This window comes from Carcharhinus amblyrhynchos, chromosome 3 (genome assembly GCF_965287045.1).
Source record: "Carcharhinus amblyrhynchos chromosome 3, sCarAmb.v2.hapA, whole genome shotgun sequence".
Taxonomy (NCBI): domain Eukaryota; kingdom Metazoa; phylum Chordata; class Chondrichthyes; order Carcharhiniformes; family Carcharhinidae; genus Carcharhinus; species Carcharhinus amblyrhynchos.
The window spans coordinates 90,285,487-90,311,492 of NC_137326.1; the positions used below are offsets into that span (position 1 = coordinate 90,285,487).

At 42.1% G+C, this 26,006-nt stretch overlaps 1 protein-coding gene across 8 annotated transcripts in view; it reads right to left on the reverse strand.

The window, feature by feature from the left end:
- Window positions 1-18,806: 18,806 nt before the first annotated feature.
- The window catches only part of schip1 (schwannomin interacting protein 1), a 686,116-nt gene continuing 678,916 nt past the window's right edge, over window positions 18,807-26,006 (reverse strand). For all 8 annotated transcript variants that reach the window (XM_080185496.1, XM_080185502.1, XM_080185498.1 and 5 more), the window contains 2 exons: window positions 22,268-22,361; window positions 18,807-19,498 (listed from right to left, as the gene is read on the reverse strand). In XM_080185496.1, the coding sequence (XP_080041622.1) occupies window positions 19,447-19,498; window positions 22,268-22,361 (146 nt within the window). In that variant the 3' untranslated portion in view covers window positions 18,807-19,446. The remainder of the gene's footprint in view (window positions 19,499-22,267; window positions 22,362-26,006) is intronic.

Genomic DNA, 26,006 nt, shown 5'->3' on the forward strand with positions numbered 1-26,006 from the left:
TGAGGTGTTGAGTGTGATGGAGAAGTAGACCAAGGTGTCCTAGAGAGAATGTCCCTGCGGAATGCTGACGGGGGAGGGTGGTAGGCAGTGGGGGGTCAGAAGATATGGTGGGTAGTGGCATCATGTTGGAGTTGGCACAAATGATGCATGATGATCCATTGAATATGGAGAGTGATGGAGTGAAATGTGAGGACAAGGGGAATCCTACCCTAGTTCTGGAAGGGTGTGAGAGCAGAGGGCTAGGGGATGGATCAGATAAAGTTGAGCCCCGTCAACAATTGTGTGTGGAAAGCTATGATTGAAGAAGGAAGACGTATTGGCAGCGTTAAATGTAGAATGAGTGTTTCTTTTCTCTGGGAGTTTTGAAGAACGATAGATAATCTAATGGAAACATTTGGGATAATACATAACATAATGGAGATCTTTCCCCTAGCTGGAGAGCTGAGAACTAGGGCTCATGGTCTCAGGATAAAGGACTGAGGTCAGGAGACAATTCGTCACTGAGTGGCTTCTGAATCTTTGGAACTCTTTATGCCAGACTGGGCTGTTGTTGCTCAGCTGTTGAGTAGTTCAACACTGAGGTTAATTGATTCTTGATTGGATATGGGGCTGGGGAAAAAATTGGCATTAATATGGAAGTTAACCAGTGGTCTAAAGAATGTCAGAACTGGCTTGTGGGATTGAATGGCTTACTCCTGCTCTTATGTTCTTGTGAATACATTGATCTAAAGTCAATTTTGTTTAGGCCGCAGTATGTTAGTAGAGCTTGGCAAGCACAAGAGCAATGTGTGTTTGGATACTGGTGTAGGATAGGTCATGGGCAATAAATATTGATGAGATGAAGCATGTGGAAGGGCTGGCAAAAAGGTGGCTTCAGAAGTAAATATTGAAGGTGGTAATGACATGGATGAGAGATTCAGGAATAAGGGAGTAAAAAAGCAAGCAATGTTTAAAAAGTAAAAGGCAAAATGTCCTTGCTTTAAAATAAGCTGAGATGTAGGTCAAGTAGAATGCAAAATTATGCACACATTGAGTGGATAATCAGGGAGGTTGCATGTTGCAGCATCTCATCTCACTTTGGTTCTTTCAGTACTAATTGCATTACCTTATATTACAGAGCGTCAACAAATCTGCGCACTCTGACTCTGGATACCTTCCAAACTATTTGCATTTTAGAGTTGGAATGAGCTGGTTTCTGTTTTTTTTTAATTTTAGTTCTTTTACATGTAGCCTATGTGTGATTTTGGGGCCCACTTTATCTACCTGGCCACATCTGAGGAAACCTGTTTTAGTCACCTCTGCTTGTGAAATTTATGCCATCTTTTAGGGTTCAACCTGCAGAAAAGTTGGGGAACCTCCTCAAAGTGAGTTACAACATTGAAATACCACCAGAAGCCTGACTGAAGAGGGACAGTATTTATTGTTAAACACAAAACAAAGTCACCATCCATGGCATACATGCAATAAGTTTCCACTTTCCTTTTATTTAAGCAGTTCATCCAAATATATTATGAATTACAATCAAAATGCATTATAATTTCACAATGATTAAAACAATATAATAACAACAGCAAATAGATCTTCCTCAATACAGCAGCAAACAACCTCCATTCCAATGAAAATGAAGCCCATTGTAAGTTATCAGGGTTTTACCTTCCAGGGTTTCACCATCTGGGGTTTCACCTTCCAGAGTGTCACAACCAGAACAGCAATTCTCATACAGGACAAGAGTTCCACAGACCTTCCCTGGCATCTGCCTTATAAAGGGCTCAGGTGATGGTTGCACCTGGGCAGGCCATTGCTGTTACCAAGAAAAATCTTATTCAACAAGACCGCCAGGGAGATCAATTAGAGATTCCCCATGGAACTCATAGGGATTACCACACTCCTCCCCCTGAGTTTTGAGGGTACCCTTCACTCATTTGGTGATGGTGTTTTTTTTTGTCGTTTGGCCCTTGGCCTCATTTCTGTCACTTGCACGGCCTGGTCAGGAGAGCATATACTGAGTGGGCAAACATCTCTTCCTTGTGCAATGTCAAAGGGCCACTGCAGAGGGGTCGTTCTCGGTGGTGATCTCTGACTGCGAGTCCACCACTTCCATCTCCATTTTTGAGGCTGAGTACTCGTAGACCACTCTTGGGCTTTCTGTGGTGGATTTTCCTGCCTGCAGGCCGGTGTATAAGGTACCAATGGTAGCATGTTCGGTGCAACAGCCCCTGTGGAGGGTTCCTGACAATGGAAGTGATTGACATTTTTTTGAAGTCTGCTCCCCAGTCTTTACTGTGTATGACGCTGGTCCTATTTTTGAGAGGGCAGCTCCTAGGATCAACAGAAAAGTTTCTCTGAAATTCCATACATGGACAGTGTCACCTGTTTTGAACGTCCTGTCAGACTTAAGTCCATCGTGACCCCATTTTTGGGCTTCCTGTTTTTCTTTAATTTTTTCATTGAATTGTGCAGTGTTGTCCCACAATTGAAAAGGAAATAGAGTCACAGAGTCGTAGAGGTTTACAGCATGGAAACAGGCCCTTCGGCCCAACTTGTCCATGCTGCCCTTTGTTTAAAAAACCCTGAAGCTAATCCCAATTGGCCGCATTTGGCCCATATCCTTCTAGATCCATCGTACCCACATAACTATCTAAATGCGTTTTAAAAGTCAAAATTGCCTCTACTGCTACATCTAGCAGCTTGTTCAAGATACTAACCACCCTCTGTGTGAGAAAATTGCCTTCTGGATACTTTTTTACCTCTCCCCTCTCACCTTAAACCTATGCCCTCTAGTTTTAAATTCCCCTTATCTTTGGGAAAAGATATTGACTATCTAGCTGATCTGTGCCCCCCCATTATTTTATAGACCTCTATAAGATCACCCCTCAGCCCGCAGAAAAAAGTCCCAGTCTATCCAGCCTCTCCTTATAACTCAATCCATCAAGTCCCAGTAGCATCCTAGTAAATCTTCTCCACACTTTTTCTAGTTTAATAATATCCTTTCTACAATAGGGTGACCAGAATTGCACACAGTATTCCAAGTGTGGCCTTACCAATGCCTTGTACAACTTCAAGACATTCTAACTCTTGTATTCAATGTTCTGACTGATGAAACCAGGCATGCCGAATGCCTTCTTCACCAGTCTGTCCACCTGTGACTCCACTTTCAAAGAGTTATGAACATGTACCCCTAGATCTGTTTGTTCTGTAACTCTCCCCAGTGCCCTACCACTAACTGAGTAAGTACTGTACTGGTTAAATTTACCAAAATGCTTCACCTTGCATTTGTCTAAACTCCATCTGCCATTCATCAGCCCATTGGCCAAATTGATCAAGATCACATTGCAATTGGAGATAACTTCACTGTTCATGATGCCACCAATCTTAGTCTCATCTGCAAACTTACTAACCATGCCTCCTATATTCTCATCCAAATCATTAATATAAATGACAAATAAATGTGCGAGTTTTGATTCCAGAGAGCCTGTTGTTTATTTTTTCATGTTGTTTTTGAATATCTGGATTGCTCGCCCAGTCAGGCTGTTTGAAGATGGGTAGTAGGATGTTGTGCAGATATGCCTCACTCCATTTATGTGTGTGAAGGTTTGGAATTCCCCCTTGGCAAATGCGGTCCCATGGTCCATTATGAGGACCTCAGGTATACGATGTATGCAGAAAGATTGCCAGAGTTTTTCTATAGTGTTGTAAGAGGTGGTAGATGTCATCCAGTGCACATCGATCAGAATTAAGAACATAGAGCCCATAAAAGGCCCTGTGAAATTTGCATATACTCGCACCCAGTATTACCCTGGCCATTCCCAGAAGTGCACAGAGGCTGCTGGTGAGACCTTTTGGTTTTCCTGTCAGAGTTTGCACTGTTTGGCCAAGTTTTCAATGTCCTTGTCTAAACTAGGCCACCAGATGTAGCTTCTTGCGAGCATTTTCATTTTAGAAATCCCTGGGTGGCTGCTATGCAATTTGTCAAATATTGGTCAGTGGCCTGGACGTTGGACAACCACCCAGCTCTCCACAAGATGATACCATCATCAATGCTCAGCTCTTGACATTTGGAAGTATAGGTTTCAGATCCTCAGTAGGATTCCCTTGTGGTCCACCACTTAGAACGATATGACGTAACTTGCCAATGTGGGATCGTTTTGGGTCAAAGCTTGAATTTGCTTGGCAGAAACTGGCAGAATGTCCATAAAGGTCAAAATCATCATGACTTCATCTATTTTGGAAGGTCAGGGTAGATTAGTCATTATCTCCCTAGACATTGTTCCAGAGTGTATTCGTAGGCATCCAACAGCGTTGGATCTGATATTATGGGAGAAATTGCCTTTCTTTCTGGGAAAAGGCCCACCAGAGGAGTATGGTTTGTCACTATGGTGAAACGTTGACCACAGACATATTGGTGGAATTTTTTCACCATGAATACCATGGTCAAACCTTCTTTCTCAATTTGGGCATAACTTTATCTGCATTTGCTATGAAGCATATGTGATTGGGTGTTATGATGAAGGCATTAATGGATTATGATAGACCAGTATGTTTGTTGACAGCAATTGCTTTGTGACACTTGAATAGGCTTTCTCCTGTGGCCTTTGCAAAGTACAAAGAACAACACAGCACGGGAAACAGGCCCTTCGGCCCAACGAGCCCGCGCCGCCGTCCTACTATCTCAGTGACCTATTCATGATTTTAGTCTACGCCTAACGTGCGAGGATCAGGGAGGTCCAATTTAGGGACAATTTAGTACCCAATCAATCAGCCTAAAAGCACATCTTTGGGGGATGTGGGAGGAAACCGGAGCACCCGGAGGAAACCCACGCAACCACTGGGAGAACGTGCAAACTCCCACAGACACAGGCCCAAATCCATGTGTCCGCACAGCAACAGAGATAGTCTCTGAGCTGTCATGTTGCCCTCGAGATGCCACGCCCATTTCTGATTTTTTTTTCAGGGCATAGAGGGTTGCTGGCAGGATCGTCCAGTTTGGTATGAGTTTCCCAAGGTACTTTATTAAACCTAGGAAAGACTTCTCCAATATGCTCCTTGGGGTTGGAGCCCCTTTATTGGCCTCACCTTCTTCTCAACAGGGTGTCATCTGTCCTTATTGACTCCGTACTCAAGGTAAGTTACTTCATTTACCTGGATCACACACTTCTGCCCTTTTAGCGTGACAACAGCTGTAGAGAAATGCTGTAAACCACCCTCGCCCTAAACTGTCCAAATGTTCCTTTACAGTAGCTCCGGAGATTTAAACATCATCCAAATAGCCTGTAACTCCTGGCACCCTGTGAAAGTTGTACTCCATCACCCTTTGGAAAATGGTGCAAGCTGAAGACAAGCGAGTGTACTCGTACGGTCCTTTATGAATATTTATAGTGATGTATTTCCTGGATGACACCACAAGCTCCACTTGGAGGTAGAAGTGGCTCATATCCAATTTGGAAAATATATGATCCCTGTATGGTTTTGCATACAAGTCTTCTATGCATGGCGTAGAGAACCTGTCTAAATAGGAAGCTCTGATGACCATCGACTTGTAATCCCCACAGAGACGGACCAAGTTGTCTAGTTTTGAAACTGGGACTACTGGCACAACCCATTCAGAAAATTGTACTGGATGTATTATGCCATGATCCTCTAGACATTCCAATTCAGCTTCTACTTTGGCATGCAGGGCATAGGGGACCAGTGGTACCTTTAAGGTTGGGCCTTTGGGTCCACAGAGATATTGGAGCTGGCACTTTTAATCTTCCTGAGGCCTTTTTGGAACAGTTCGAGGTCCTTCCCAATGACTTCCTATACGCTGCCAATCTGGGCAGATACTGCTAACCCTTTTATGGAAAGGATATTATTAAACTAGAAAGAGTACAGAAAACATTTACTAAGATGCTACTGGGACTTGGTTTGAATTATAAGGAAAGGCTGGATAGACTGGGACTTTTTTTCCCTGAAGCGTAGGAGACTTTGGGATGATCTTATAGACGTCAATAAAATAATGAGGAGCGTAGTTCAGTTAGATAGTCAACATCTTTTCCCAAAGGTAGGGGAGTCTAAAACTGGAGGGCATAGGTTTGAGGTGAGAGGGGAGAGATACATAAGGATCCAGAGGTGCAGTTTCTTCACTCAGAGGGTTGTGAGTGTCTGGAAGTACAATTTTGTCTTTTAAAAGGCATTTAAGCAGTTACATGAGTAAGATGGGTATAGAGGGATATGGATGAAACACAGGCAATTGGGAGTAGCTTAGTGGTTTAAAAAAAAGGGCGGCATGGACAAGTGGGACCGAAGGACCTGTTTCCATGCTGTAAACATCTTCGACTCCATGAAATTTTCTGTAGCCAGTCCTTTCCCAAGAGGTTGGGCTCTCATCCTTGCACTACTATTAGGTGCAGTTGGACTGTCTGTTGCCCATGTGTATCTGGGGTTATAGTGATCCCAATAATGCATAAGGACTCCCCAGTATACATGGCCAATATAGCCTTGGTCTCTTGCATAGTTAAAGGCAAGATGCCAATTTGGAGTCTCCAAAGGTGTGCTCCCCAGTGAATGATACTGTAGCACCTTTGTTTACATCCATGTCTCAGCACTTTCATAAGAAAGGGCCAGTTCTTTGGCTATCTTAAGGTCCAGATCCAGCTGTCAGTAGCTTTGGGGCACTTTATTATTTATTCCAAATATGAAGCGGCCCCTTGGCATTTTTTGAAGTGCTGATCACATTCATAGTGTTCCATCAATTTCCACAGTCTTGTCAAGAATTCCATAACTAGTTCCCCAGAAATCCTGTTTGCTGTGTTAAACCTATAGTGCTGCAATATAACAGATAGATTGGGATCGTAGCGGTTCACTGTCAAATCTATAGTTTATTAAAGGATTTTGAATCCAGGGCTGCCAGGTAGATTAAACTCTTTATGATGCTGAAAGTTGGGGCCCCACAAGTGGTCAGGAGGATGACTTTTTGCCGGTTGTCCGCTTCTATCCCATTTGTCCAGAAAAAATATTTTATGCGTTCAGTATACTGGGGCCAATCCCCAATACCTGCATCATGCAGTTCCCATTTCCCAAACAATGGCAGTTTCAAATTTCCCCATTACCATCTTACCAGGTTCATTGAAAGGCAAGGTAGTCTGAAACTTTCCTTGTTTGTCATCAACAACGTAATAACTCAGGAAGCCCAATGGTAAAGGAATGGCATTTATTGTTAAACACAAAATAAAGGCAATATTTTGTGGTGTACATACATAAGTCCCAATTGGGACAAAAGTTCTGCATATCCTTCCTAGTGTCTGCCTTACATAGAGCTCAGGTGACAAGTTCCACCTGGGCAGACCAAGAGAACTCATATTCAACAAGCCCCACCAGGAGATCAATTAGATATTCCTCACAGGGATTATCATAAACATTGTACATGCTTTTAAAAATGGAGTTGCATCCACAAAGTGTCCTGATTATGCTTATTTGCATGCTTATTGGAGTGGGCATTAACGTAAATATCATATAAAATAGTTGAATAATTAAGAAGTTAAATAATTGAGATGTAAACTCATACACAGTCATTTGAAAATATTGTTCAATTGGAACACAGTTGACTGAGGGGAAATCTACTTCCTAATCGTAGAGCACGTTTTTTAGTTCAAATGGTATAACAGCAACACAAGAAGGCATTGGATCATGGCACCAAGCCAGTAAGGAAGAGTGTAGCCATCACTCGGTCAGATATCCAAGCCTTTCAGAAAGGAATGAGAGGTGGGTGTTACATTTATTTACATATAGTGAGTGGCACGGTGGCACAGTAGTTAGCACTGCTGTCTCACAGTGCCAGGGACAAGGATTTAATTGCAGCTTGGGTCACTGTCTGGAGTTTGCACATTTTCCCCATTCTGCGTGGTTTTCCTTCTGGTGCTCCGGTTTCCTTCCACAGTCCAAAAGTGTGTGGATTGGCCCTGGTAAATTGCTCCTTATCAGGGGCAATTCAGAGCTCTGACAAAGGGCCATCTAGACTCAAAATGTTTGCCGTATTCTCTCCCTACAGATGCTGTCAGACCTGGTGAGAATTTCCAGTATTTTCTGTTTTTGTTTCCGATTCCAGCATCCTCAGTATTTTGCTTTTAACTATTCATGATGTTATCTGATTAGGGGTGCCCGGTAGGATTGTATGATGTGGATACCAATCTTCCTTACAGCACAATCTTTAAACCAGTTCCTCCATGAATCTTATTCAGCAGTTCACATGTTATGTGGCACATGTTCTCAGCTGCTAGCTTCACCCTCAGGCACACAATGCCTGCTACATTCAGGACTTTGGTGGAAATTATCCATAATTAGATAGCCCTTTTGAGAAGGTCATGGAGAGGTACCTGGCTTGTGCTGTAGAAGATGGCTGTTTTAGCAACATCATGCTGACAATTTCAGTAAAATCCTCAATTGACGTATGCTGTCTGTATATTCCCACTGGGATTGATCAACATCTTGTGGGTTCTGCCTGACTTGACTTCATCCTGGGTTCCTCTTTCTCCTCCTCCACAATAATGGGTAGCTCCAAAGGAATCTCACAGCTGCTCCTGAGAAGTACACATTGTGGGTGGGGAGTATTTGGGTTGGAAATGTCCCAGTGGATTTACACATTTTGAAACATGTCCAGGTATTTGTGGGCTGAATGGCAAAAAAAAAGCAGCTGCAAATGTCATTCCCAGTTACAGAAATCATTCTGGAAACTTTTCACATTGTTCAGCTCACAAATCTCTCAGTTCTGCCTCTCTCAGCTGATACTGTTAAATTCTCGTTTTAAACTTCTCGAGGTGCTTTGTCAGTGCAGCCGGAGGAAAACTGCAGTGTCACTGACCTTTGCTGCAACATACTTGGAATTGGTGTACGTGGCAAATGATGATCTGCTGTTAATTATCAGAACTGCCAATATATAAGGGATAATTTAAAGTTTAAAGTTCATTTATTTGTGTCACAAGTAAACTTACACTACAGTGAAGTCACTGTGAAAACCCCCTTGTCGCCGCACTCCAGTGCCTGTTTGGGTAGACTGAGGAAGAATTTAGCATAGCCAATGCACGTAACCAGCACGTCTTTCAGACTGTGGGAGGAAACCGGAGCACCCGGAGGGAACCCACACAGACACGGGGAGAATGTGCAGACTCCGCACAGTGTCCCAAGCCAGGAATTGAACCAAAGTTCCTGGTGCTGTGAGGTAGCAGTGCTTACCACTGTGCCACCGTATAGCCCCAAGTTTGCTCTTTTACACCTCTGATGGAGACTTCATGCTGTTGAATGCACACTATTTCCTAGCCTGCTCATTTGAATGAAATTTGTGGAGGGTTTATCCACAATAAATCATTTCATCAAGCTGGTGCATGGTGGTTATTGATGTGCCACCAGAACTTTTCACAATGCTTCCAGTTCCTTTTTTAAAAAAGGTAACATGTTGTTTGACCAACTTAAACAAGGGTGGATATGAAGCGATTGATGTTGACCGTACAGTGGAACACCATTGGAAGTTGCCCCTTTTCCATGGCAAAAAAAAATCCTGACTCAGTTAGAAACTGAAGTTGTGCAAAAACTGAGTGGGACTTTAGAGGGTAGTAATATAACAGAAATCTATAGTATGTGTACATTTGTATGTATATGTACAGTGAGCATAGGCCTGTGGCTTCATCTGTTTAAATCTGCTGAGACAGCACACTCTGAGTGGACTGTTGCATCATATTAAAACAGAAACTATGAGTAGTTGCTGCAGAGGAAATACTGCCGCAGCCAGTTTAAAATTCTACCAGAACCTTCTCAATTCTTTAAATAGAAAACAGCAAAAAAAAACTTCCAAACCAAATATAGAACCAGTGTAGCACTCAGTTGTAGTAGAATATTGTGATGTAACACGGGTAAATAAGACAAAGAAATACAAAAGCAAGAAATTCCCTTGAGAAAATTCAAGCCTGTTTGCAGAACTTAAAATGTTAAAATCGGGAACATAAATAGGAGCAATAGTCCATATAGTTGATCAAGCCTGCTTGAGAGGTCTTATGTATAATTAACTCAGGTTACTTCAGTCTATGCAAATATTTCTTCACGAAAAGACTTCATTTTAAGTTATTTCTGCCAATGCAATTACATGTAAATACTGTAGGGGTTAACTAATACTTGACTACACTTGAACACTCAGAAGGCATACTGGGAAAATCAACCGCAGTCCTGAAAATTACACAGCAAGCAAAGCAAGTTTTGATAACGTCAGCTGCAAAACCAGTTTTCTCTAGGTAGAGACAGACTGCGAAAGACACTCAGATAAGAATTAACATTTAATTTAGAATTGTGTGTTCAGCTGGCAGTTTGTTTTCGAGATCCTGTCCAGTACAGCATGGGGACTGGCTTCGTAGTCAGTCTCGAAGTTTGTTTTTGCTTTTAGTTTCTGTAATGTCAGTTTCAATTTCTGTTAGGTGAAAGAAATCCATTTCTAAAAATCATACCAGTGCCGTCCTCGTCAATTCAAATGAATGAATGGACCCTCCGCTCTTCCACCATGCAACAGGACCATGTCTGAATGCTATTGATCTCACTCATGAATAAATTCAATGATTGAGCATCCACTGCCTGCTATAATAGAGAATTTCAAAGATTCACAACACTCTGAGTGAAGACATTTCTCCTTATACAGAGTAGTCGATCCTTGAGATGATCACCTGGATTTGGAGACAGTTCTGTCGGGCAAACAGCTTGTCACCATGGAACCTGCCTAAACTTGTAAAATGGGAACTCTTTTTCAAAACAGTGGAAATACCAAAGATTTCATCTCATATTCATAACTAGATAGACTAAATAATATTTGGATAACCTTTTTACAGTTAGCATTTTGCAGCTATTACACAATTCTTCACACTTTAATTGCATTGGACATCCTGGCTGCTAATGTCAGTAAACAAATAGGCTGAAACCCTCACGTCTCTGGTATGGGAATGATTCACAGGCAGTCAGCTGATGTGAAGGTCAAATGAGGGTAAGAATGGGTTGGAATATTGTGTGCAATGTTGGACACCATTCTGCAGGAAGGATTGTAAAACCTTTGACTTAGTGGGAGACTGCAAGGGTGTGGCAGAGGATCAGCCATGCTAATATTGAATAGGGAACAGGATCAAAGGACTGAATGGCCTCCTGCTGCTCCTGTTTGCAATGTTATTGTGTACATAGGAAAAACAATTAACCCCCCCCCCCCACCCAAACAACTTAACTGCCCATTGAAGACCTGTCTGGGTAGAGACAGAATAAAATATTCAAAGGTAAGAACAGAAAAAAATGCATGGTATGGGACAGTTTAGTACCATATTGCTGTCAGGAGCACAGAGGGGAGTTATTATTCATATTTGCTGCTGATTTAAAGTCCTGAAAAGAAAGGAAAAGTCAAACTGACGTGCCCAAGCAGTAGCACAAAATTGCCATCGCTCGAGCAGAGTGAAACAGTACCTGATGAGAGATTGTTTGAGCCCTTTCTTGAACTGTGAGGGAGCTGACAATCTTCTGCTCCATTCTGCAAAGCAACAGCAAGCTGCCTTTGGGAATAACCTCCGGAACCAATTGGTGCCTCCAGGCAGTACATGGTGTTAGTGATTGGGCACCAAATGCCCATATATGTTGGGGGAACGATTCTCTCAGCCATGAGTCAGGCTACCTCTGGGTGCCGTGGCCTCCGAGAATCTCCGGCCATTTCCAGCAGTGTCAGCTCCGCACCAGAAATCGGCACATTAAATTATATAATACAATACAAAATTGAATAAATTATTTTAATTAGAATAACCATCTGATTAGCGGGTCCGGGACTGAAGCATCCATGGCTCCTAGAGGGACCCCCCCCCACCCCATCCCAGCCAGGAATATTTCATTCCAGTGGGATTTACAATAGCTCCCTATTTGTAACCAGTTGGTGGCCTAGCCCTATTGGAATGAAGGGGGGAACCATTGAGGCTTCTCCTCCCCGCCCCCCCACTCCCCCCCCCCCTCCCCTAAGGAGATCGGTGGGAAGGTCCCCTGACACTGCCCTAGGTGGCATCTTGGCACTGCCCACCGGGCATCATTGGGCAGTGCCAAAGGGTGTGGCCAGAAAAAGGGGGGGGGGGGGGCAGGGCCGAATGGGTGGGATCAAATTGGGGCAGGGTCTCCTGGGGAGATTGGTGGGTGTTGGGGGGGGGGGGGGGGGGGGGAAACCCACTGCCACTGCGCACTTGGCAGTGACAGAGGGAGGCCAATGATTGGGCTGGCCATTGAAGTGAGTGGCTGGGCCCGTTTGGGGGGGGGGGGGGGGCGGCGGGCCTGGCGGAGGGTCAGTGCCGCCGGGGTGGGGGTGGGAAGCAACATCCTGCTAAATCTCGTCGCCTTTTCCACTGCATCAACAGCCTTCTGGTAGTATGGCAACCAGAATTGTACACAGTACTCCAAATGCGGCCGAACCAAAGACTTACACAGCTGCAACATGATTTTTCAATTCCTATACTCAATATCCTGATTGATGAAGGCCAGTATGCCATATGCCTTCTTGACCACCTGAATTGCCACTTTCACAGAACTGTGGATCAGCACACCTAGATCCTTCTGTCTGCTAATATTTCTAAGGGCTTTACCATCTACCGTATATGTTCCTTCTGCAGTCGATGTTCCAAATCACATCACCGCACGTTTGTCCAGGTTAAATTCCATCGGACATCTTCAGCTCAGATCTCCAGCTGATTTATATCCTGCTATATATTCTGACAGTCTTCCTCATTATCTGCTACTCCCCCCACTTTTGTATCATTTGCAAATTTACTGTTCGGACCACCTACATTTTCCTTCAAATCATTTACATGTATCACAAAGGCCCCCAGCACAGAGCTTTGTGGAACAGCGCTTGTCACAGATCTCTAGTTAGCAAAATAGCTTCCACTGCTACTTCTGCTTTCTATGTCCAAGTTAGTTTTGTATCCACTTTACCAGCTCACCTCGGATCCCATAGGACATCACTTTCTGCATCAGCCAGCCATGAGGGACCTTATTGAAGCCTTTCTTAAGGTCCATGTATACAACACCCACTGCCCTGCCCTGGTCAATTTTTCTTGTCACTTCCTCAAAGAAGTCAATCACGACATGACCTCCCCATCACGAAACTATGCTGCCTATTGCTGATAAGCCATTAGCTCTTTTCATCATCATTACATTGATGGCTTGAGGATGAAGCAGCCTGAGACAGAACATGACCCACGTCTTCTGATGTCGGGAGAAGCATCCAAGGCAACTTACGTCACTGATTGGTGGTGGGAACCTGAGGAAGTCTTGATGTACGAATGTCTGTGCTATAACCTCAGGAAGTATAAACTTCCAATTGCCACTTTAACCTGCCTGGATTATTCTGTAATTCAGATGGCCAGAACAATGGGGCTTGGGCTTGGGCTGTTTGTGTTATACTTTTCCTGTTTATTTCACAGATTTAGTTAGTGCTTTTCACAGCAGATATAAAAGCAGCATAACGCTAAATGAATCATCTGGAGTGACAAAGCACTACAGTACCCACCCTTCCCCCCAAAGCAATGTTTACCCTACCCATAATGGTGATAACCTCTTTTCACTGACAATGTTTTATGCAGGATTGGGAATTACGACTCCACTTAAAACAATGCAATAAACTGAAGGCAAATGTGAAGGGGAATGTCTTCAGTTCATGATGATAATGACTGGGACATTATACTTAGCAACAGAACACATTAGTGTTAACCAATACTGTCTTTGAAGCACTGTTTATATCTTCTATTTAATGATTATTTTAATTTGGATTTAGCTAATCATTTTTGTTTCTTCTTTATCCTCCATTATTTGTTTCTTCCCAGGATTTCAATCAGGAATATTAATAGAATGTTCACTGAAACCAGTAGAAAGATGATCAAGCATCCCAGGTCTTTAACATATATGGCCCTGCATGGTAAGGTAGGGTGGGAGTGGTGGGGTTAGGCAGCAGTTTAATGGTTGTGAAACCAGAAGAATTTTACCCTCTTGTCCTGTCAGGAAATTAATTTCCATGTTTTGGCTCTATTTCTCCTTCACAGCTAGCCACATTGAAAAGATGGCTAGATGTCGGTCAAAACTATGGCCTAGTGCTGTTATCGCTAGACTATTAATCCAAAAGCTCAACTAATGTTTGGGGGACCTAGGTTCAAATCGCACCACAGCAGGTGGTGAAATCTGAATTCATCGAAAAAAATCTGGAATTAAAAAGAATCTACTGATGACCATGCATCACTGATTGCTAGAGAAAAAAATCTGGTTCACTAATGTCCTTTAGGGAAGGAAAGCTGCCATCCTTATCTGGTTTGGCCTACATGTGACTCCAAAGTCATAGCCATGTGATTGACTCAACTAGGTATGGGTAATAAATGTTGGCAAGCCAGTGATGCCCATGTCCCACAAATGAATAAAAGAAGTGTCATGTAGGTAGGGCTTGGGTATCAAGCTGCAGTCAGGGGGAGGTCAGAGGGAGAGACTGAGGAGCAGGGGCAAAGGGGGAGCCCTGGGGAGATTGAAGGCAACACCAATAGGAAGGCGTGGAGTTTAGGGGTCGGGTGGTTGATAAGTTTTGGGGAGCAGCAGAGAAAGAAGGTAGGGTGGATTTTGTAGAATATCTGAGATGGCCACATGTAAATTGTGCATCTGTGGAGGAAATCAGATTTCTCCTGGGCAGCTGGTGGGGGAGGGGTTGGTGTTTAATTCCTTTGGAGGCTAATAAACTTGGAGAAGAAGTACTCCAGTTCATTTTGTTCCACAAGCAGTGTGCGAAAGCATTTACAAGTTCTACACAACTTTCCTCAACTTCCTTTAACTGCTAGGATTTCCAAGGCTCACTCCCCAGTCCCACATCTGTTAAAGCAAGGAGGTGGGTTTGAGATGTTTTTTACTTTTTTATTTCCCACCTGACTGACATCCACCTGCTTTTGGGAGTGTTAAAATTCCCTCATTGAATCTCAATAATATGCTGTCGATTTCTAGGTGCTTTAGAACCAGGATCTCCTTTGGTCTGCCTGCAAAGGTCTTAATTTACATGGCACTTTTAACATTTTATATAAATGTGTTTCGAACTGTCCACTGCGATTAAAACCAGGTTAAAAAGAACAATTAAGAATTTCTTAGAGATTCACCGTGAAAATGGAACCAAACTAGAGTAGAAAACATATTGGACTACTTAAAGACATTAAATGTAATCTTAAGGAAGTCCGATGGTGTAGTATAAAGAAATCTCCTACAAGTCTAGGGTTCAAACACTGACTTCCTATGTTGAACTCCCTGTTTTATTTATATGGTAAATTGAGCATAATAATGAAGGAACAGAAGTCTGTCCTATGTTGACAAAGATGATTATCCTTAAACTACTGGGTGAGATAAAGCTTAGTCTTGATGCTATTGTGACATAATCCAGTCCTATTCTTGTTCTGCTTTCAATGGTTTTAGTTCCCATTTCAGTTGCATGACTTCATGAATGGTCTTCATAACAATATGCAGCAGCTTTACCTTTGTCACAAACGTGTGTAATTTTTCCAGTTTACGACTGTATAAAATTCATTAATGACACGGAGAATTAACTTCCTTGCAACAAGACTCAGGTGGATTCTAAATTTTCATCCACACACCTACCAGAACATGGCAAAATTCATTAAAAACTTGGGTGAAAATCTATTGTCAGCAAGAAATCCAACTGGTGTAAAACCCAAGATAGAGTCTATGGACTGTGGGAGGTGCCGTTCCAAAAATTTGATTTAGTTCCTTTCTTGTTTTTACCACCAAAGGTTAGGGTGTAGCCAAATATCAGTTTCCCATGTAAATATCCATGCAACTGCAGATGCACAAAGATGTTCAATTTCTTGTCCTGCAAAAGCAAAGTTCGATGCCAAACCTTATTGGGGTGTCTGAAGATGAAGTCAGGAAGGTGCAGGTTGTGAACCTCAGCCATTTTTCTTTACATCTAAACTATTATATTTTTGTACATTAACTAATGGGGACAACTATTTATACTCTTAATATGCCACACACCAGCACTAAGAATCAAAGGCAAAATACTGCTGTTGCTGGAATCAAACAAAAACAGAAAATGCAGGAAAATCTCAGCAGGTCTGACAGCATCTGTGACAAGAGAATACAGCCAATATTTCGAGTCTGGATTACGTATCGTCAGAATCATTACTATCTCGAGTTCCAGTTGCTCTGGTTTGTTACAGTAAGATGTGTGGAGAAGGCTGCAATTTTCAAGACACAAATCTGCAATGATTTAGTTGTCAAATTTGTTTTACAGAACATTTGTCCAAATCATTTCATATATTTGGTCTATTTTGACACACACTATAAACAATTCCCTTGTTAAATATAATTTTGGCTGTGAAGAAATAAAATGTGTTTGCATTCAGGAGCAACAGTATGGCAAAACCACGAGGAACATTTGTCCTTGTCACAATACTTTTGTTTAAAAAGCACATTACCATTACTATTTATTGCATGATTGGCTATGCTAAATTCACTCTCAGTGTACCCATACAGACAGCAGAGTGTAGCGACGAGAGGATTTTCACAGTAACTTCATTGCAGTGTTTAAGTATACCAACAGGTGCCAATAATAAAAAAATCTGTAGGCCCTCATTTAAATTCTCACTGAAAATGAGGATGCTGTTGATCTATGAATCGAGGAGATAAGAAACTTATTTTTTTTGTTGTGATAAGCCTCAAATATAAGAGGCAGACTTATTAGTGTAATAATTGCAAAGAAAAGTTGATATGCAACCCTATTAGCAGCTGTTTAAAGTAAAATAATTTCTCCTTAAGAACCCACAATCTTGTGAAGAGATGCTTGGGAGAAGATCTTCACCTAAAAGTTAATTCCCCTTTTTTTCCCCCCTAGGTACTTTCCAAAATTTTCTTTTAATTTGAATGATCAACATTCAGGAATGTGCAGTTAACTAGTCACAGCCAGAGTTGCAGTGGGGATTGCATCATTAGTCATAACATCAAGGGTCATGGGAACAACACCAATGACTTATATTTATATGGTGCCTTTAATAAAAGACTTCACATGAGTGTTATATAGCAAAGAATGAGACCATGACACAGAGAGATGTCAGATGATCAAAATCTTGCACCAAAGGGGTAGGTTTTAAAGGGCATCTTAATGGAGGAAAGTGAGGTACAGCGACAGGACGATGTTGGGAGGGAATTCCAGAGGTGAGAGTTTGGACAACTGACGGCCAGACACCAATAGTGATGCAAAATCAAAGATGCTCAAGAGGATCAAAGATATCTCAAAGAGTTGTGGGGCTGGAGAGATAACAGAAATAGGGAGGGATAAAGCCATGGAAGGATTTGAAAATAAGCATGGCAATTTTAAAATCAAGTTGTTGATTGGCCAGGAGCCAATGTCAATGACAGGATTGATCATTTATGGGCAGCATGGTGGTACAGTGGTGAGCACTGCTGCTTCAGTGCCAGAGACCCAGGTTCAATTCTGGCCTCAGGTCACCGTCTGTATGGAATCTGCATGTTCTCCCCACTTTTGCATGGGTTTCCTCTGGCTGCTCTGGTTTCCTCCCACAGTCCATAGACTCTACCTCTATCTGACTATCTGGCCTCGTCCCACCCTGCCAGAGTGATGGAAAACTATTTTCTGCGGCTGGAATGATGCACACCAGTTTTCATCCTGAGCCTAAAACTTTGGAAAAATATGGTAAGATTCTGTCCAACATGTTTAGCAAAAGAGAATTTGGGAAGAAAATTAGAATCATAGAATCCAACTGTTCAGAAGGAGGCCATTCGGCCCACTGTACCTGTACCAACTACAATCCCACCCAGGCCCTATCCCTATAACCCCATGCATTTAACCTAGCTAGTCCCCCTGACACTAAGGGTCAACTTAGCATGGCAAATCTGCCTAATCCACACATTTTTGGACTGTGGGAGGAAACTGGAGCACCCAGAGGAAACCCACATGGACATGGGGAGAAGGTGCAAACTTGACACAGACAAGGAACCAAACCAGGAGTCAAATCGGGTTCCTGGTGCTGTGAGGCTGCAGTGTTAACCATTGTGCCACCTTACCACCTCCTTGGAGCTAATGCTAATTGTATTAGTGATCCAGGTTCTGCACTATTCAAAGGTATCAGATTACTGAACAACCCAAACAATTATGATCAAGCCCTCTATTGTTCATTCATTGATGAATGATATTTATTCAATATGTAATGTTTACCTAAAGGTAACTAATCTGCAATTTCCCTTACAAGTTGCAAAACATTTCAGAAGCAATCTTCAATTGGATTCCAAATTTGTCTTTTGTAGCAAGCGAGGAACGGGTTTAGGTTTGCCAGTCCATTCTGAGCATTGGCTTTGTAACTTTAAGATTGCAGTATAAAAAAGTGATTCAGACATGCCTGCATTCCAGGTAGCAGCTTGGAAAATTGTACAGCAGTGGTTAAAACCAAATCAGACGGACAAGTGCAAATACATTGTGAAAATATAGGTCTGTGGTTCAAAACTGCCAAATTAACAAGTGCAAAAAGTACATCTCATTTTCTGGAATCCATTATAATTAAAATGCTTTCAGAGCAGTAATTAGCTTCTCTCATGCCAATATTTCAATTCAATCAGGCAAAGAAAGACCAACGTGATGCAAGTAATGTGACAAATAAGTCAGAGTTGTTAGAAATTAAAACAGTTGAAGACGTATCTTGATATTCCTTCTTCATAAATTATGAAAGAATTAGCATTAAATTTAGGATTTTACATTGAACATAAAAGTGAAGCCAGATTAATAAGTATATCATAGGAAACAAATTTTATTTTTTATTTTACATATTTGTACATAACATTTCCAGATAACATTTCTGAATCCAATTGACTGAAATTATATTAACACACTTTAAAATGGTTGAGTCAGGTAGTCAACATTTACAAAATGTTGAAGACTTATTCAAGTGACCTAATCACCAATAGCTACAACTTCACTACAAGGCAGGCATGTATTCTTTGACTTTAATAGCACCTTTAAATAAAGTTTATTTGTTTAAAACTACCATCTGTGAAGAATAAAAAGAGGTCCATGGTAAAATACTGTTTAACTAAAATCCAAAGCATCAGAAGTTAGCTTCTTTTAACTACTTTATATATCTTCCAATCCTGCACATTTCTCAGTTTTACTAGAATTGCATATCAGTTACCAACATTTTACTGAAATGCCCGATACAACTCAGTGACAAATGTAATCATATTAAAATAAATTATAAAAGAAGCATAGGCCAATCACTGGACATAAAGCTTCAAACAGTACCAATGACTAACACTGATTTTCTTCAAGTGCACCATCTTGAGCGTCAGCATTTTACAACGACAGAAGCAAAGTAAAATCTAGCCTTTTCCCCCCCCTCTCCAGTCTCGTGGCTTGCTGGAGGCATCTCAGTTTCACTTGGCTGTTGTTTTCTCTGCCATGTGCTTCTGCTGACTTTCAGCATGTCTGGAGAAAGAAGAGAAGTCAAAAATTTCCCCAAGCTAATGTCATATTTTGAGAAACTTGGCCATTTTACAAGAAAATTTTTAATCAAGTTCAAAGCTTTTAACATTTGTATCTAGGGATGGAGTTGAGGCTGAGGGAGTTGAGTATTTCACAAAGCCAGACATACCAGTCTGTTGTATATTACTAGTCGTCTGGCCAGACACCAGGAAACCATTCGGAGTCAGTAAGCAGAATTTTCGCGCCCCTATGGCATGTTGTGCAGTGGTGGAGGCAGCCTGCCATTGGCCAGCAGCGGGATCTTCTAGCCCCATCACAGGTCAATGGAGCTTTCCTGTTGTATGCACCCCCACCTGTGGCAAGGTTTCACATGACCTTGCTAGTGGGAAGGGCAGGGAAATTCTGGCTGTTGTATTCAATTCAGAAAATTAATTTCTAATCGTCTCCATCCATAGGAACCAATTACTGGTTTGATTGACCTTTCTACTTGTCAATCCCTGCACAAATCGTTGCCAAACTACCAACAACTTAGCCAGTTACATGATAAAACAACGTGGACGCACACATTTTGATAACAATTGCTAAGATCTGGGCCAGTTAGAACCTGTTGGGTTCAGAATAAACCTGGTTCTGATTCCGACACTACGGTCTGCTCCCAAGTCCCATGTTCCTACTTCATGACATTCAAAGCATGCCAACTGGGAGGCAGACAGATCATTTTTGTACTGCTAAAGCAGCACAATTCAGACAGCAACCTTTCAACATTGGTGTTTAACCATGCATCTGCGCACCCCCCCCCCCCCCCCCCAGCAAAAACCCCCACCACCAGGTACACATCAATAATGGCAAATGTGTTTAACCTTACTGTTCTTTGAACAGCAAAATTTGGCCCAATTTGCTTGCTTGCAGGTGAGAGAGAGCATGTGAGACCAGGTACAACATCCACTCTATATAACAGGTAATCTTGTCAGCAATCATATGAGGTTAAAGGTAAATTCTTGACAGTCATGGATTTGGCATGCACTTCAGGCAAAACTAGTGATAATAGTTCAGCTAAAATATTATATCCAGTTCTGGGCACCACACTCTGGGACGGAATTAAAGGCATAGGAGACAGTGCAGAAAAGATTCCTGAGAATATTTCAGATATGAAGATAAATTGGAGTGAAGACTATTTTCCTTGGGGAAAAGGAGGTTGAGAGGAGATTTGATCGAGGTGTTCATAATCATGAGGGACAGATAGATTGGGAAAAACTGTTTCCATTCAAAGGATCCAGAACAAGAGGGCACAAGTTTACTGTCATTGCAAAAGAAGCAAGAGCAATATGAGAAAAAACTTTTATATGCAACGAATGATTAAAATCTGGAACGTGCTGCCAGAGAGTATGAATGTGTGTGAAAGCATTCAAAAGGAATTAGACTGTTATCTAAAGAGGGAAAAATATTAAATGATACAGTGAGAAGGTGATGGAATTGGCACAAAGCAAATTATTCATTCAGAAAACCAATACAGACATGCTGGGCCCTATAGCCACCTTCAGAGCTGTGAAAATTCCACGATTCTGTGAAGAGAGCAGTTGGAATAGTGAGAGGAATAATTTGCGCCTGCTGCATGGTATACAGATATATACTGTCGGTGAAGTGAAGTTAAAACTTTAAAAGTTAACTGCTCGGCACTGAAATTTTAAAACGTTCCATTCGTAAAGTAAGTGTTCCACTCATAAACCTGAGCCTGTGCTACATTTGAAATGAGTGGACAAAGAAAAGAGCAGCACAACGTAAATCTATAATTAACAATAATAATAAACTACATAAATATTTTGTTGCAAAGAGGAGAGAATATACTTGGATAAGAAGCAGGAAAATTGTTGGCATGCTTTTGATCTAGCAGACAAATCCATACCAGCATTTCTGGGCAGAGGTCTAGTTGAGGATTGTTGAGGCATCCGTGCTGATGGGAAATTGTGCACCAAATGATTTTAAAGGATTAATAGTCTACAAAGGTTTGGATAGTACATACTGAGGGGGCCGAAGAGATACAGTTAGTCAGCCATATCTCAGAGTGTAGAGAAAAGCACAAAGAAGACTGGCAGCTCATTCAAGTCTGTATTTAAAAAGACAAAAATCTATGAGTTGGATCAAATTATGATCACAGAACAAAGTTGGGATCACGTGCTGCTTTGGCTAGTTTGAACCTTATCAGATGAAGCAAGCACACACTAATGCCCAATAAATAGAGGTGTGGTCGGTGTGAGATCAGTGGCCTCTGGTACAAGGTTGGCCAATTCCTTAGTCAAATTTTCCACACAGTTCAGAGTCTGGAGGTCAGAGAAGATGATCAGTTCTTGCAAACTAGTTACAAGCCCTAGTTTGTTGGATAGGTTTCAGTGTATGCGTTGTAAAACAATGGCATATGCGTTTCCCGGAAATCCATCTGCAAGTTTTGGAAGAGTTCCAAATTAAAAAAAACTTTTATATCCTAACCTCCTACATCCTTTTGGTTTTTGTTTCTGTTTCAGTATAAATAAACTAACTTTGCAAAGAAGTCCCCTGCTAACCTTTTCACGACAATAATAATAATTCCAGTTAGCCAAAGTATCTCAGCTTTTTAAGAGGATGAAAATGTTTCAGGGAAAATACATACAAATGAAATGAGAGTGCAAAATGTCAAAAACTGCCCAATGGTCCTCTGGGGAAGTACAGAGCTATCCACTTGAAACTGCTGCAGGTCAAAATAGCCAATTGGTCATTCCTGTTCAATCCTACACTAACCTGGTCAAGTCTTCTATATCCACCAGCATGGCATCCTGCTCCATGTGCAGCTCATCCCTGATGAGTAGAAGCTGGACCAACTCTTCATTTAAACCTGATTAACAAATACAAAAAAGTCAATTCATATGATCGGTGGCATAATTGTTGTTTGTTTTAGTTTTCAAACCAGCTCCTCTATTTCGCAAAAGCTGAGCAAACCTTGGTACCATTGAAAAATAAGTGGCAATTAAATAAATGCCCAAGTGAAAATCTGAAAAACATTTTGCCAAATCTTAGGAAGTATGCTGGGCACTCAGCATCAACTGAAACTTCTATGCATATATACATTATTTTTAGACAGGAAAACTATAAATAGCAAAGGACAGTGCTATCATAGAGTTGGTAAATATTAAGATAATACTTTACTTGAAATATTGTTGAAAAGCAAATCAAATTTTATTTGCATTGAAATATAACGAAGGGTTAAATAAATGGCAGCAAATATTGATATCTTCACAATTACAACCAGTGTAAATTTATTACTTTTGTCATGTTATTTCTAAAAAGCTATTGTCTTCTGATATGAAACCAATGAAAAAGAAAATTATGGTTAGAGGGTTGCAAAGTGATTGTGAGAAGATAAAACAGCGATGAACAATTTTGATAAACAAATATGAAATTTAGAAATGGGAGATTAAGAGTTGATGCCTGGAATCTTAATGTGACATCAGGACTCTTGCCTACTGGCTGGAGAGCTGGCAAGAGACCTGGCAAGAGACCTGTGGTGCCTCTTCTTGGAAAGACATGCTTAACCACCCAGTGATCAGGCAGTGGTTAGGTCGGCAGGGGCCGGATCTTTACCTGGAAACAAGACCCCGGGTGTGAAATCCTGCCGAATAAGAGTTAGAACATAGAACATAACAGCGCAGAACAGGCCCCTCGGCCCCCGATGTTGCGCCGACCAGTTAAAAAACAATGACCCTCTAACCTAAACCAAACCCTTACCATCCATAAACCTATCCACGGATCTCTTAAACGACCCCAAACTAGGCGCATTTACAACTGCAGCAGGCAGGGCATTCCAATCCCTCACCACCCTCTGGGTAAAGAACCTACCCCTGACATCCGTCCTATAACTACTCCCCCTTAATTTAAAGCCATGCCCCCTCGTGCTAGCTTTCTCCATCCGAGGAAAAAGGCTATCACTATCCACCCTATCTAAACCTCTAATCATCTTGTATGTTTCAATAAGATCCCCTCGTAGCCGCCGCCTTTCTAGCGAAAACAACCCCAAATCCCTCAGTCTCTCCTCATAGGACCTCCCCTCCATACCAGGCAACATCCTGGTAAACCTCCTCTGCACCCTCTCCAATGCCTCCACATCCTTCCTATAATGTGGGGACCAGAACTGCACACAGTACTCCAAGTGCGGCCGCACCAGAGTTGTGTACAGTTGCATCATGACGCTGCGACTCCTAAATTCAATCCCCCTACCAATAAACGCCAAGACACCGTATGCCTTCTTAACAACATTATCTACTTGATTCCCTACTTTCAGGAATCTATGTACACATACACCTAGATCCCTGTGTTCATCCACACTATTCAGAGTTGCCCGTCAATCAGATGGTGACAGCTGATGAGCTCAGCAGCGCCACAAAGGAGGCCATGGATGTTGTTGGCCGGACATTCCACGGGAGTCCCAAGATCATGGCAGTCGCAGGGTGCAGTACATAATGTGAGGGGAAGGGGGGAGGGCAGAGATTAATTTACAATGAAACATATCGTGCTTAGTGATAAGGCCCTGACCAACAGGGGGTGGTTTGGCCAGTTTTGGGAGAGGGGGGGAAGCTACACTAGTGCACTGAGCATCCAGAGGCAGAGCTCAAACAAATACAAATGGACCAATCCACACCAAATGCAGGGCCAAATCAGACTTTGACTGGTGAGTCTGAAAGAGTGAGACAATTGATATTTAATTGGTAGTAAATGGTTAGCTCGATGAGGCATGAGGGCATGGAACCATAATGAGAGATGAGAAAGAGGCATGGTGGCCGCTCATGCAATGAGGGGATTAAGCCGCTGACGTTTGCCAATCAGTCCATGAGGAACCAAGCAGGTGAGCAATTTTGCACCGTACACTGGCACCAGTGGGCCTAGGCCAGCAACAGGCACGTGATGTTCCGAATGAAGACATGAGGATCTGAGCACTAAGTTGTGGTGGCAACAAAGCAGATCCAAGCAAACAATTTAGCAATGGTGCCCCGAGGTGAGGGAGAAGCATGGCAGTCACGACAAGTGAGGCAGCCTGCCTTGAAGAGTGGAGGCCTCAAATGAGCTAGGGGAGTAAGAATGGGAGAGTGTAAGGGGTGGGGAGAAGAGTATGTGAGAAGTTAGGTTGCAGCCTTGCAGGGAGGGAGAGTGAGTGCTGAGTTGTATTATGGAGAGAAAGAGAGTTTGTGATGGGGCTGGGATCCACAGGGAGAGGGAATGGGCAGCTGGAGACTGGAGAGAATGTTGTTTGAAATCCATGATCAGAATCACAGCTTCATAGTTAAGAGATGAGTGCAATTTTTGCAGAGCTTGAACCTGATAAAAGTGTGGGATTGATTGTGCACACACCTGCTCTTTCAGACACTATTCACTACCTGAAATCAACATCAGTTTCTTGAGCGATATGAAGTGAAACTATCAACTGGCAATCAGAAACACAGGAAATTGAAGATGAAGCAAGACAAAACTGGGTAAAAAACAATTTGTCATTTTACTTGCAAGTGTTTGATGTATTAGCGCAAAGACTGTGCATTCATCCTCATCCAACGGTATGGGTGAATTATCTGATGACTTAGACTTGCCTATTTCTGGAGATACAACATCGGCTGAAGAAGTTGAATAAGAAGTCGATTCTGAAGTGACAGAGGTACTACACTATCTTGCGACTTCTTCTGCTGAAGGGAGGGTTAAAAAAACTATCCAGCTACATTGCCTTATGGCTAAAACCTATTCTACTGGGCATGATAGAATATTTTGTATTAAATAAACCAGAAAACATAGGCAATATGGAAAATTTGAGAAAGAGAGTTTCAGGCTAGGATAGAAGTCTTCATAAATCTCATTTCCTGAGGAATGGAATGACAGAAACTAGAAATTGGTTGATTTTTTCAGAAACATTAAAGCAGTCCATTATTATGATTCCCTGACCCTAGTAAAGGGAAACAAGTATTAATTTACCGGTACTCTAACTGGAGAAACATCGGAAGAGATCTTATTCATCAGGAAACTTCCAAAGTTCGTGTTAAAGTTTGTGTGTGCATTCTTTCAAAGGAGGGGATGAGGTGGGGTGAGTGTGGCAGGGTGTGGGGGTGGTAGGGGTGTGGGGAGGACAGTGTGTGAGGGAGTTAGGTGCAGTCTTGCAGGGTTGGGGGGGGGAGGAGAAGAGGGTTTGAGTGCTGAGTTATATTATGGAGAGAGGGAGAGTTTGTGATGGGGTTGGGATCCATGGGGATAGAGAGTTTGAGAGTTTATGAGGGAGGAATGGGCAGGAGGAGACTAAAGGGGGAATTGTTTGAAATCTATGAGCAGAATTAACGCAGAATCAATTCTTCCAGATATCGGTTCAATTTGAAAAGGAGTGTTTTTATTGGAGGGAAGTGTTGTGACCTGCCGTTGCCAGAATCAGACTGCTGTCCTCTCTGGGATTCCCTGTAAGAAGACAAGTCAACTGTATTGTCCATTGAAGAGGTAATTTTTTAAAGCGGCC